At 38.7% G+C, this 14,250-nt stretch overlaps 2 protein-coding genes across 3 annotated transcripts; both read right to left on the reverse strand.

The window, feature by feature from the left end:
- Positions 1–311: 311 nt before the first annotated feature.
- LOC113020541 (cell adhesion molecule 3-like) lies at positions 312–4,759 on the reverse strand. 2 transcript variants are annotated; one of them, XM_080300230.1, is made up of 5 exons: positions 4,513–4,759; positions 2,238–2,513; positions 1,821–2,141; positions 1,450–1,713; positions 312–1,208 (listed from the first exon to the last, which is right to left on the reverse strand). In XM_080300230.1, exons 1-5 carry the CDS (start codon positions 4,556–4,558, stop codon positions 1,057–1,059), a joined length of 1,059 nt encoding a protein of 352 aa, XP_080156356.1. In that variant the 5' UTR covers positions 4,559–4,759; the 3' UTR covers positions 312–1,056. The 2 variants fall into 2 exon arrangements, with proteins under 2 accessions (XP_080156356.1, XP_080156357.1); XM_080300231.1 differs by lacking the exon at positions 4,513–4,759 and adding an exon at positions 4,344–4,451.
- Positions 4,760–8,778: 4,019 nt separating this feature from the next.
- Positions 8,779–11,319, reverse strand: LOC113020004 (intercellular adhesion molecule 1-like). The gene is given in 4 exon segments (XM_026163675.2): positions 8,779–8,924; positions 9,411–9,731; positions 9,828–10,103; positions 11,130–11,319. Coding segments are annotated over 4 exon segments (789 nt in total). The 5' UTR covers positions 11,176–11,319.
- Between the last annotated feature and the right edge of the window lie 2,931 nt (positions 11,320–14,250).

Raw genomic sequence — 14,250 nt, forward strand, 5'->3', positions numbered from 1 at the left:
GCTGACATAGAATTGCTAATTTTGCTTTAAAAAAATGAGTTTTATGCAAATATTTAATGTACTTCTTGATGAATTGTTATTTTTTTTTAAAGACACACAAGAGGTCTACAATTCAGATGAGGCAACAATTGCTGTTAAATAGTACCTAATTATCAAGTCATATGAACAATAAAAACAATATTTTTTAACACAATTACTAGATGAGAAATATAACCCAAAAGCACAACCGCACAAAAAGCTGAGAAATCCACTCTGACCATATATAGCTGTATCAACGTATTACAGCAATTGTGTCCAAAATATATGCTCTGTTTAATTCCTCTGATACGACCTTTGTCTTCATTTGTAGTTTTGCATGGACAGGATATAGTGGCTTCATCGGAGCTTTGCTGCAGCACGAAGCTGATAATCAGCACAGAACAAACCATACAGTATGTGTGAAAGCCATAAAACCAAAATGATGAGCTAGAAAAAGAGCGCCTGTTAGGTGTTAATTCCCCTGAGTCCAACATCAGCTTGATTCATTAAATGAGTTTATGTGCATTCAAGTAACCATCTCGACATCAGCTACAGACTTGTGAAAATGTGCAGGAGAGAGGAAAACATCACATCCATATGCAAAAAGGTTTGAATTATCCTGATTAAAACTGAAACAGGAAGTATTTGTGTAGTAAAGATTTCCAAATAAGGCCAGCAAGCACATCATGCTTCCAAAATAAGACTGTAGTGGGGATGAAATCTAATTATTTATCTGTTGCATTTTTATACACAGACTTGTAAAGGTTACTGCAGTGCATTTAAACGCATTTCCTGTATTATATATGTTTGTTAGGGCAGCAATCTTGATTAGTGGAGCTTTAGAGATAGCTGACAAGATAATACATTTTTAAAGCCACAGCTTTGAGCAGAAGAACACCCACAGAGCATGCAGAGCAGACATGTCCTTTGTCCATTAAGAGACATGTTACAGAATTTTTGGGTCCAAGCACCAAATAAGATCATTAACAAAAATAAAAATAATAGCCATGCAAATCTGAATTTAAAAAAAAGTCTGCCTTATACTGGTCTTGAGGGAGTTCCTGGTTGATAGCCGCCTTTGTTGAAAGAGAACGTTCCATTAGGTGTCACAAAATATGCACCAACAATGAGGAGCAAAACTCCGACGGCCACACCCACTCCCACCATGACTCCAAAGGTTGTTCGAGACCCTGTGGGAGATGGGAAATGTTGTTACATTGTTGCTCTCAACTTATCTGCTCAGACTTTCTGCTCTGTCTGTAATAAACCCCACATCCCAAAATAAAAATGAAAACAAAGAACAAAGCGATTAAAATCCCAGCAGTGGTCCCAGGATGACTACCTAATGGAGAATCACAGCACAAAATATTATAGACAATAAGAACGTATAACGAGATACAAAATGTCATGAAGTAACTAATGAGAACTTACTTGGAGCTTCGCTGATATTGAAATATTTGATCACATTGCCTTGGTTACTATAGGCTGTGCATGTATAGACCCCTGGAAGCTCAAACGGTAGGGTCAGAATTGGCTCAATCACTTCTTCTTTGTCATGCCATTCTTTTGTGAATTTTGGGAATTCCCAGTGGTATAATGGTGGAGGGTTTCCTTTAGCGTTACAATTTAAAGTCATATTTTCACCAACTGTCATTTCCAGAGTCTCATTTCCAGCCTTGGTGTAGGTTGGTGGGTCTGAGGACATGCATGCAAATAAAATACAGACAAATGTGAAATAAATTAGAAAATAAAATACAAGGAAAATCTTCTGATGTTTGATTAAGATCAAGTTAAAAGCTCACAGAGTACAGTCACTCTATGCGACATTGAGCGCATCATGGCAGGACCTTGTTCTCCTGGCCACAAGTTTAGTTTTGCTTCACACCAGATCTCAGCTCCATCATCATCTCTATGAGCAGTCAGAGTGAGGACAGATGACTTACTGACGGGAGATGGACTGGACTCAATAAATGTCTCAGAATTTAAGATCTTATTTCCTTTGTGCCAAAGCACAGAGAGATTTCTTGCTGGTGCAACATTAACAATGTCACACTGTATGGCAAACTTTTCACCTTCTTTCACTGTAGTTGAATTTTGTCTCAATGACACACTGTCTGGCATTTCTGCAAGTAGAAGAAATAAAATGAATTAATGTCATTCACTGTTCAAATACTAAAACACCTTTTCTGGAAATATATGAGACAGTTAAGGCTACTTACTATAAATAGTGACTGGTAAAATCTCTGTACACTGATCACCATCATGGAGATTTACATAACACATTGGCCCTAACTCCCACACTGGCACAGAGTCAATTTTAAAGTCAAGAAAAGTGACACCCTTGGTATTGTCCAATCCTCCATATGGAGACTCCCAGCCCATTCCTTCAGTCTGGTTAGATAGTGAAGTGCACTTGGATGATAAGGCGTCTCCAAATTTCACCACAACTCTAGAGGGACTCATTTGTAATGGACAGGAGGCACTTGCAGGGTTTTCTAGAGAAGAAGAAGAAGACTTAAGTTTATGGCAACATTTACTCTGATGTTCTACTAAGCATTACGGTCCTGTTAGTACTCTGGCCTCGTTCAGAGGACTTAAGACTCCGTGCTGAAAAGATGAGCCATTCAATATCTGAACACAAACACTAAACAACTCTCGCCCAATTAGTATTTGAAAGCCAAGCTACTCCAGGATAGCCAGAAAGATTATTGTATTAAAAAATTATCAATTTCATACTCTTCAGCTCTCCAGATGAAAATTTATTGAGGACCTTTTTTTAAATTTCATAAAGATTTGATATTTTGATTTAAAGACTTCTAATCTCTCCTCCATGCCTGCTTCATGCCCTGGGGGATGGGGCTATGGGTCTCTACATCCTCTAGCACACCATTACATGGGGAAATCTTTTGAATACAAGCGCGCTGATCCACACAGGTGTGCACACGGGTGTCCACTGTTCATAGACATAAACTACACCTTTATTGGCTGCTATTTCCAAGCACATTGTGCGCTGTCGGTCCTACGTGCTGCACAACAACATTCAATATTTAGTATTTACTGCTGTTTACACTTAGCTAGATTAACGTGATGGTGTTGTGTTTAGTATGTTGCTCTGTTTTTTTTGCTTGTTTTCTCTTCTTTTTCTCTCAACAGGTGATCCAGGAGATTTTTTTTTCTCTTCTTTCTCTTTTTAAGTGCCCTCTCTCACTGTCCCTATTCCTTTCTGTTTTTCTTTTCCTTCATCTTTCTTTCTCCCTTTCCTATCCCTCAGTCATGTCTGTCCCGTCTGTAACAACTGAAAATAAAATAAAATAAATAATAACAACAAAGGTTGATCAAACGGACCAATATGGCAAGGCCGTGATGATCCATTTCGCAAAGTAAATCCATTGGGTATCCTTGTTGGTCTTCAGACAACAATTCTGACGGCTAAAGAACCAAATGGGACAGGCAAAAAAAAGGACTTCTAATCTAAAAGGCATATCCTCCCAAGAAAGGAGATCAGGCAGTATCTAAAGCATAACTGGTACCACAAGTTTGTTGCAGAGTTACTTCATCTTACATCATTATACCTCCAGCCAATAAATGAATCCATTTCAGAAGCAAAATATCCACTGGAAACTTTATTCAAGTAATTTAAAGTATTGTCTGGGATCAGTATCAGAGACTAAGATTTAACCAGCCTTACTCAGTGACATGACTCATATTTCTCTTGCAAAGAAGTTGATGACTGATAATAATTCATTGCTTTGTTATGGAAACTGCAAATTTTCCTCCTTATTCCTATGAAGCTTAAAGAAATCTCCTCATAAAATTAGCAAGAAATCTGCCCCTTCTGTAAAGAAACAGATCTCTGAGAAAAGCTGGTCTGTCTAGTAGCGCCATAAATCATGTTTCAAAGTTGTTGTTTTTTTCTGGGTTCACACAAGATAATGAAATATGGAGATGCAAGTTTATGTAGACACATAGAGTACAATTTCTATTCATATCTATTTTTGCTTCACTGAATGTAACCCCCCTCCCTACTTTTGTTTCTGGTAGCACTTTCTTTTCATTTTGTTGGTGGTGACGGGGGTCGGACTTGATTGGATTTGAGGGGTTCTAACTTTTTTTTGTTGTTTAGTTTACAGTGGTTGATACAAATGTTACTATAGTTCTTCTTGGTCATTTAGTTTCTCTTTCATACATCTCCAGGAATAACAGCTCAGACACTGACCTGATAAAATACACAAACTTGGGTCAATGATTTACAAGCTGTGTTTAGTCGAGAAGATCTACACAGAGATTAAAACTGAAATTCACGATTATAAGAAACAAATACAAACCCGGTCACGGACAGTAGGACAGCATGTTTATACAGTCCACGAACAGAGCTGATATGTATCAAACAATGGGCGTAGGCTTTCTCCCGAAGATGAGCTCGAAGCTGCAGCGATCAATTCATAAAGACACAATATGGTAGCTTTATGTAACAAAGAAAGAAAACAAGCTCACCTGTACACGCGATTAATAAACCGAAGAAGAAGAAGGACCACACCATGGTTTCAGCAAACAGGGAAACACGCTCACAAAGAAAAGAAAAATAAATTAGATCCGGCTGAATAAACTTAGTCAAGCACCCGTGTCCCTCCTCCTGCTGCTCCTGTACCCACAAGCTGTGACCAAACCCTAAACCTGTAAAGGAAAAAAAATCCGAAACCAAAAGTAGTCAGGCAGCAACTATCCCGACAGTCACACGATTACCTCACCAAGCGTCCCGTCTTCTGCTCGCTCTGAAGCGACATTGTGAGTTAAAGGAACAGTTCGAAGTTATTGTTCAACCTCTTACTTAATAAATTAAACATTTGATTTACTTTTGAAGAAAACCTTCAAAAGTTTGCAGTATAGCAACTAGTTTCATTTAACCTTAGCTCAACCTTTAGTTTCAGCTAATTACTCAATTAAACCCCCCTCCTCCAAGACTTCAGCATTTAATCGTCAATTTTAAAGCATGTAAATGATAAATGTGTATGCAGTTTTTATACAACCAAGTCGCAAGGCTTAAAACTTCGTCTTTTCATACTGGGTAGAAATGTCTAATAGCAATATTCCCGACTGCACTTGAAGGCGTCCATACCTGTAAACCTGTTGGATTCTCCCACAGCACCCTCCCGAGGACAGACTCCAACAAAACACTGAAAATTCAGGTGCCTTTGTTTCATGTGCGCCAAATGTCCCCGAAATAAGCAAACAGTTTATGCCTTTTATAGAGATATCAAATCTGTGTGCAGGACAGAGCAGAGTTTTTCCATATGCCTTGTATCTGTGCAGCAGGCTGAGACAAAACTATATTGTGCTCCTACTGATTTAAATACAATGGTATGCTTATATGGTTAGGTTACTGAGTTTGTATCTAGGCCTACAATTTTCCTTTCGATTTTAATTTTGCTCATAACAACAACCAAAGAAAACAGCTATTCTGAATTACTGGCAAAGAGGTTTACAACCTTGTATATTTTATGTTCCTTTATTACACTAATAACTGCTGTTTACATGCATATGAATAGCAACAAGATGTTTAATAAGAAAATACACTTTTGCCTAAGTGACAAATATTTACAGCACATACAAACAAATACAAATATGTTATAAAGTTCTCCTCAGCCTTCACACGAAGAACTTGAACTCCATTAACCCTTCAATAATTCGGATTATTAACACATCAGTGTGCGGTTTATTTTCAACAATAAGTTATTCAGGCTTTACTGTTTCTCATAAATAAATATAAACTTTTGGATTTACATCAAATATTAAACTGAATATACAGAGACATTCAATACGACATATATGGAAGACTGAAGTTAAATAATAAAACTGCGGTGCGCACTGCTGGCAGGACAGGTGATAAGGAAAGGCAGTTTATAAATGCTTTGCATTTCCCGTGAGTTTAACAGTGCCGTAATTTATTATTGTATTTTTTTCTGTAGCGATTCAGAGGTGCACATGCTGGTCTGTTCTGGATTTGCTGCACAATCCAATCATGCTTGAGGTTCAGGGCTGCATATTCTCTTTCAGGATTTTCTGTTAGAGAGCAGAATTCATTGTTCAGTAAATTGTAAGTTGTGCACGTCTTTAAGCAGCAAAGCAGCCCCAGATTATTACACTACCACCACCATGTTTGACTGGTGCTATGATGTCCTTTAAATGGACTGCTGCGATGGATGTAACGGGACGCAAGTTCAACTTTTGTCTAGCTAGTCCACAGAAGACGGGCCATCTGAGCCTTTGTGTTCTTTTTGGTCAGCAGTGATTTTTAAACTTGGAACTTTCCAATGAAGCTATTTTTTGCCCACTCTTTTTCTTATTATTGAATCATGAACTCTGACCTCAACTGAGACAAGTGAGACCTGCAGTTCTTTAGATGCTTCTCTGGGTTATTTTATGACCTCTGGATGAGATTTTGATGTTGATGCACTCTTGGAGTAATTTTGGTAGGTTCAACAATTTCTGGGAAGGTTCGCCACTATTCCAAGTTTTCTCCATTTGTGGCTCTCTCTGTGGTTGACTGGATCCCATACCATCATATATACCATAATTTAAAAATAGCATTTTTCATTTACTCAGGTTATCTTTGTCTAATGTTAACATTTATTTTATGATCTGAAACATTCAAGTGTAACAAAAATACAAAAAGCTAAGAATTCAAGAAAAGGGTAAATACCTTTTCACTACACTGTATTTAACAAAAACTAAATCAAAATGGATAAGCAAATTAGTGAAAACAACGGAAAAAAAAGCCATGTGATTCAATGGGTAGTAGAACCACCTTCAGTAGCAACAAGACCAGTTCACTCAAATAACCATCCTGACATCAGCTACAGACATGCAAATACAATGGAAAACTTTGCCTAAAACTGAAACAGAAAATAACTGCGTGGAAAAGGTGTCCAAAAAAAGTCCAGGAAGCAGTGAGTCATGCCTCCATAATAAGCCTGACACATTTTCTGTACCACAAATATGTGTTAGGGCAGCAGTCTTGATTAGTGGAGCTTTAGAGATAGCTGACAAGATAATGCATTTTTTTTTTTTTGGCCTGTCCCGTTTGGCTCTTTTGCCCTCAGAATTGTTGTCTAAAGGCAAAGAAAGATGCCCAACGGATTTACTTTACCAAACTGACCATCCCAGCCTTGCCGTAATGGTCCATTTGATTCACCTTTTATTGTTTATTTTATTTTCACTTACTGAATACGGGACAGACTTGACTGGGGGAAAGAAGGGGAGAAAGAAAGAGGGAAAGAGAAACAGCTGAGAAGAGGGACGGGGGAGAAGGGCAAAAGACAAAAACCAACAGAACGGGCAGAGAAAAAAAAATGCATATATCAATCACCTGGGTCACCTGCTGAGAAAGAAAAAAGAAAGCAAGCAGAAGAGAACAAGAGTAATAGAATAAACAACATCACAATGATATATGGGAATATGACAGTAAATACTAAATGTTAAACATTATTGTGCAGCACATAAGATCAACAGAACACAGTGTGCTTTGAGGTAGGAGCCAAAAAGGGTGTAGTTTGTGGGTGTGATCACCCGTGTGTACACCTGTGAGCATGGACGCGCTTGTTTTTTGTTTTTTAAAAGGTTCCTTCATGTAATAATCTGCTAGAGGGTGTGGGGGGGCCACAGCCCCGTCCTCCAGGGCGTGAAGCAGGTGTGGAGGAGATCAAAACTCCAGACATCCAGAGGCCCCCAGAACACAAGAGACCAAGGAAGACCAACAGAGGGGCAGCTGCGCCACTGTCCCGGAAAGAGCTGAGGAGAGTCCCAGATGAGGGCTCACTCAGCAGCCGCGGAGCAGAAGCCAGGGGGAGTTGCAGTGACGCGCCCGTGAGCTCCGCCGGCAGCCAGCTGCGCCTGAGTGACCGAGCCCCAGGCCGAGAGGCCGGGGGCACCCCACCTCCGAAGTGGCCCGAGCGAGCCCCAGGCTCCAGGCCCCGATAAGCGGCCGCCAAGGAGTGAGCTGGTGTGTACCTGGACGCCCATCCCCGGACACAAAGAACCACCAACGCACCGATGTCTGAGGGGGTCCGCCACTGGCAGGGGAAGTGGTGGTAGGGGGAGATAGGCCTCCAAACCTTGGAGGGCCTGAGATGTCCCCAGAGAGGTGGCGCCTGACACCCAATCTGACATATAGACACAGACATACAGGCACACACAGATACAAACATCCATTCCCACCCTCATGCTCTCATATGCACTCACTCCACACTCAACCAACGTGGAGACAGACATAAAGAGACGTTGTACACACGATCACACTCCCCAAGCGTACTCTACAAACCGGGTCTAGGTGCCCCCGCCCCTGGAGGGGGGAACTGCACCCAGACCCAGGTGGTGTTTCCCTTTTCCCTGCGGTGGGGGGAGGCAGACCGCCCCGACTCCGCAGCAGCAGGAAGGCTCCATACTCCAGACCGCAGTTGGACGGCCAACTCCTCCTCCTAGCCCCCCTGCTCCAGCAGGTCGCAGAGAATGGGGGTGAGAGAAGACTCCAAACCTCCCTCCACCCGCTCATTGTAGTGTTGATGCATGTGTGTTTTAAGGTGCATTTTTAAAGCTACAGCTTTGAACAGAAGAACACCCACAGAGCACGCAGAGCAGACATGTCCGTCGGCCATCAACAGACATGTTACAGATGTTTTCTCCAAACACCAAATAAAATAATTAGAAATAATAATAATAGCAGAGATGTGCATTTTTATAAGAAGATAAAGGTTTACCTTATACTCATCCTGAGGGAGTTCCTGGTTGATAGCCACAATTGTGGAAAGAGATTGTGCCATTGGGTGTCACATAATATGCAACAGCAATGAGGAGCAAAACTCCAATGGCCACACCTATTGCCAGCATGACTCCAAAGGTTGTTCGAGCCCCTGTGGGAGATGGGAAATGTGTTAACATTGTCGCTCTCAGCTCATCTTCTCAGTCTTTCTGCTCTGTCTGTAATAAACTATCTTGTGTGGACTGAATCTGGGTGTTGTGTGCTCTGTGGTTGCCATCACTCCTTTGGGCCAAAGGTGCTACTGTGTAACGGGTACAATGAGGAGGAGAGAGAAGAAGTGAAGTGAGTGTGATGTAAACAGTTTGATGGACATTAAAGTGTGCCTAAAAACGAGCCATTGTCTCCAGTGTTATATACAAACACAACAAACTACACATCCCTAAAACAAACACCAAAACAATTAAAATCCCAGCACTGGTCCCATGACGACTACTCAATGGAGAATCACAGCACAAAATATTATGACAATAAAAAAAGTATAACGAAATAAGAAATGTTATGAATGTATCAGAATACAGAGATGAACAGAGAAAAACTTCAAGAAATGAAAATACAATTACAAGTGATGAAAACTCACTGAGTACAGTCACACTATGTGACTTTGAGCGCATCATGGCAGGACCTTGTTCTCCTGGTCACAAGTTTAGTTTTGCTTCACACCAGATCTCAGCTCCATCATCATCTCTATGAGCAGTCAGAGTGAGGACAGATGACTTACTGACGGGAGATGGACTGGACTCAATAAATGTCTCAGAATTTAAGATCTTATTTCCTTTGTGCCAAAGCATAGAGAGATTTCTTGCTGGTGCAACATTAACAATGTCACACTGTATGGCAAACTGTTCACCTTCTTTCACTGTAGTTGAATTTTGTCTCAATGACACACTGTCTGGCATTTCTGCAAGTAGAAGAAATAAAATGAATTAATGTCATTCAGTGTTCTAATATTAAAACACCTTTCTAGGAAATATATGAGAAAGTTAAGGCTACTTACTATAAACAGTGACTGGTAACAGTTTTACACACTGACCACCATCATGGAGATTTACAAAACACATTGGCTCTAACTCCCACACTGGCACAGAGTCAATTGAAAAGAGAAGAGAAGTGACACCCTGGGTAAGGTCCAATCCTCCATATGGAGACTCCCAGCCCATTCCATCAATCTGGTCAGATAGTGAGGTGCAGTTGGCTGAAAAGGAGCCTTCAAGTCTCACCACAACTCTAGGGGGACTAATTTGTAATGGACAGGAGGCACTTGCAGGGTTTCCTAGAGAAGAAGTAGACTTAAGTTTGGCATATGGCACAAACAGCGATGTAAACATGGCTGGTACTCAGTTCAGGGGACTGAAGAATCTCCACTTAAAGGATGAGCCACTCAATATTTTAAAACAAAAAACTGATATTTCAACACCTTTTCCCAAATCACAACATACCCAACACTACTTTCTTTCCTCTCACTTGACTTTGTGCATTAACACTTGAACCTGTTGTCATTCTAGTAAAAAAAAACCATTAGACAACTAAAACTACAGTCATCCTCTTTAACGCCCCAGACAGAAAGTTTTAAAGGAGTCTTTTTTCATTTTCATGAAAACAGAATATGTTGGTTTTAAAAACCTCTTAAAAAGCCACTAAGCATCAAACTACACTGGAATACTAGATTTTCCTTAGGACTGTGGATCAGACAGTATCTACAGCATAACAGGTGCCACAAACAGAGGCTATTTATTTTTTTTTACACCAAAATACATCAATTTTAGAAGCTTAAAACTATCTACTCATGACATCAGAAATATGCCCAATCTAATGAACAACATTACATGAATTAGATGAACAATAATGAAAGCTGGTCTAATTAGTATAGCCCCATAAATCAAGTTTTAAGATGCTTTGTGGGACCATGCTTTGTTTCTCCTGTAGATGATAATGTGGTTTATAGGAAGGAGAAAAAAAGCCGTTTAGTAGAAAAGAAAATATTTTATGAACAGAAGATTCTTGTTTGTCACTTGGTAACTCTGTCATACCTTTCAAGGAATTACAAGTTTAACAGGTTTCACAAGTATGCTGTATCATTTACAAGTTTCGCTTAACCTACAGAATCACACGAAAACTGAAACTAAACCCATCAAGCGAAATAAAGCAAATATCAAATATAAAAATATAAGGTCATAGACAGTATGGCAGTATTTTTATATGGTACATTAACAGAGCTGATATGAATTATAAATTAACGGAGACATAATATTGTAACTTTATATCACAAAGAAACAAACACGATAGATAACAAACTCACCTGTACACGTGATTAAGAAGCCAAAGAAGAAGAAGAACCACATCATGGTTTCAGCATAGAGGACAACACGCTCTCAAAGAAATGACAAATAAATTAGACCTGGCTGAATACAGCTAGTCACACACCTGTGTCGCCCCTGCTGCTCTGCCCACAAGCTGTGACCAAAACTGAAACCAAAATTGAAGGTAGTAACACAGTATATTTTTTTTAATGTTTATTTTTTATGATGTATAAAATGACATGACTAAAATCTTTTTATTTTATTTAGTTGGTTAGTTATTTAGGAAGAGCAAAACAAAAAAGGGAGAAAAGGTGGAGAGAAGATAACTGAGATGACATCACACCTGTGAATGCTTCACATACTCTATGCTAAACCGGTACTGAACCCAGTATGTAGAGCATGAGCATATTTTCAAAATAAAATCAAGATTTTTTGGAATCTTTTGGAACATTTTTCCTTAGTTTTACATTGTATGCACCATTGTAAATGGGACATATACCAGCCCACCATTTGAACTTAGTTATATATATTTATATTCAAGAGACCCCATTGATTCGTTTAGACAACATGGAATTTTCACTGTTACAGTTTCTTGTAAAATGCTTGTTTATTTTAATGATCTCACCATCCTTATAATTATCTGTATGTATACATTTGGACTGCTTTAAAATACAACTCATATATTACATGTAAGGGATAATTAAAACAAATCATTGTATTCTATTTTGAAATGATCATTTAAACACATTTTATAGTCTTCTTTTACATGAAAAGTCTCGTTACCCAACATGTTTGGGATCCACATATCAAAATATATACGGTATAAAAAATGTGATACATGGATTATATAAATACACTAAAGAATATTCTCAGTTTTATGTTTAAAGCAGCCACAATTAACCATGTGATCCACAACAGGTTAGCAGAGGAAGACTTCAAAAAGGATTTGATAGTGCATCCACCATCAAAACACATAAAATATCAGCTTATTTTATAAATAAGGGTAACAGGATGGACATGCTATGCTTCAACACACTAATGAACCATTCTGAAAAATGGGGGAAGGCAAAAGAATGATATTAACTTTTTGTTCTTGTAGTTGATGTTCTTAGAGATATGTGTGGTGGACAAAGCAGAGCTTTTCCATATGTATTGTGCTGTGCTGCAGGTTCAGGTAAAGCATAAATACTGTACTGTTATTCCTCCTTTACCCCCCCAAAAATATTATTGTTATGATTTAAATACAATGGTATGCTTAGGGTTACTGAGTCTGTATTTAGGCATACAATTTTCTTTTTTAATTTTATTCATGCCAATAACCAAATAAAGCAGCCATTCTTAATTACTTGTAAAAAAGGTTTAAAACTACATATCCAAATTGTCCTTTCTTGAACTCCTCAGTTTTCTTTATTACACTATAATACTTGGATGTTTCCATGCATATAAATAGGAACAGCATGTTTTAAAAAGCGACATTTTTAATAACAAAATACACTTTTGCCCCAGTCAGAAATATTTACAGCAGTATATACAAATGTGTCATAAAGTTCTCCTCAGCCTTCACATGAAGGATTTGAACTCCATTAACCCTTCAATAATTTGCATTACTAACCAGTGCGCAGTCCATTTTCAACACTAAATTATTCAGCCTTTACTGTTTCTCATAAATAAATATAAACTTTTGGATTTACATCAAATATTACCCTGAATATACAATTCATATAGACATTCAATATGATATGCGTTGAAGAGTGAGGTTAAATAAGAAAACTGCTGTGTGTGCACTGCTGGCAGGGCAGGCAATAAGTAAAAGCAGTTTATAAAAGCTTTGCATTTCCCGTGAGTTTAACAGTTTAAAGGACAGCAGTCTGAGATTCACAATGTCCTAAAGACGTGAAAAATCCCATACGGTTCTGATCTGAAGTCTTAAGGTTAACAGAAACATCAACATTAGTGAAACCAACCATGCATCAGATATAAAAAATAAAATGGGAAAATTTTTCACCTTCGAGTTGGATTGCTCCTTCACTTCTTTCTATCCAGTGAAAACTGGTAAGAATCCAGTAGTATAGACAGACTTGTACATCTCAAGCCGAGGTTGCTCATTTGTGTAACTACACCAGGTGCAATAACAGTCACAAAGAGTAAAAGCTACAATAAAAATAAAAAAATAAATCAAAAACCTGATTTAAATGTTTCTGACCCTCACTTTATTTTGTTGTTTCCTTAAAACCAAACTGCTTCCAGTGTGGCTGCTATTTTCAGATCACTGAATGTAAATCACATTCTGACTACTTTCTTTATAGGAAAAGGATGAAGCAAGGCCCCGAGAGATAAGTCTTGTGTTTTGTTTGGTGGCACAAAAAAAGCATTCAATGTGCTGTGTGGTGACTCCACATAGTCCTTACCTTAGCTCAGCCTTTGGGCTTGGACTCGTGAGACACGGATCTAATTATCAGTGTTAATCATGGATATGAAGTCACATCAGTTCGTCAATGTAGCTGATATTTGCTCAAGTTTAGGATTCACAGTGAAATTACAGTTTTGTGAGTCGAGTAGTGAGAACTGATCTTTCATTGAAGGATCTAAAAACAGGAGCCATGATGGAAGTGGTGAACATGTTAACAAGCAGAGGACCTTAAAGAGACCCTGCCAAATTTAAATCAAGTATGGTTTTCATTATTTTTTCTTTAAATTATTCAAATCAAGGAAATTTGTGATTACACCTAGTATTACTGCCTTATGGATAAAACACTTACAATTGCAGGTATAGTCCCCACCTCTTTTTTTCCCACCAGAGAGGAAACAACATATTCACAGTTAGCTTAATCGGTCGAAATTCAGTTGTCACGTCAACAATATTTCATGGAACAAAGTTTAAAAAAAGTAATCAAAGCTGGGCTATCTAGGGCCAAACTACTCTACAGTATAAACCTAAAATCTGTGTGGAAAAGATGACACGTATGATGTGTAGAAAAACACCAGAGTAGAAAGGGACTCTTCACTCTGCATATTTAGAGCAGACTCGGTGAAGAGTTTCAGCACATACCAAAAGCACTGCACACAGCTGTGTGCCTACAATGTAACAACTATAGAATTTAAAGTTCACTGGAGAATAAG

The sequence above is a fragment of the Astatotilapia calliptera genome, chromosome 4, assembly GCF_964374335.1.
Source record: "Astatotilapia calliptera chromosome 4, fAstCal68.1, whole genome shotgun sequence".
NCBI lineage: Eukaryota > Metazoa > Chordata > Actinopteri > Cichliformes > Cichlidae > Astatotilapia > Astatotilapia calliptera.

Excerpts from the sequence above, each read along its gene's own strand:
- LOC113020541 (XM_080300230.1), bottom strand. The coding sequence starts at position 4,558 with ATGGTGTGGTCCTTCTTCTTCTTCGGTTTATTAATCGCGTGTACAG. Across the intron at positions 2,142-2,237 it reads TTTACCAGTCACTATTTATA|AAATGCCAGACAGTGTGTCA; the intron begins GTAAGTAGCCTT and ends TTCTACTTGCAG. Across the intron at positions 1,714-1,820 it reads GCATAGAGTGACTGTACTCT|ACCCACCAACCTACACCAAG; the intron begins GTGAGCTTTTAA and ends GCATGTCCTCAG.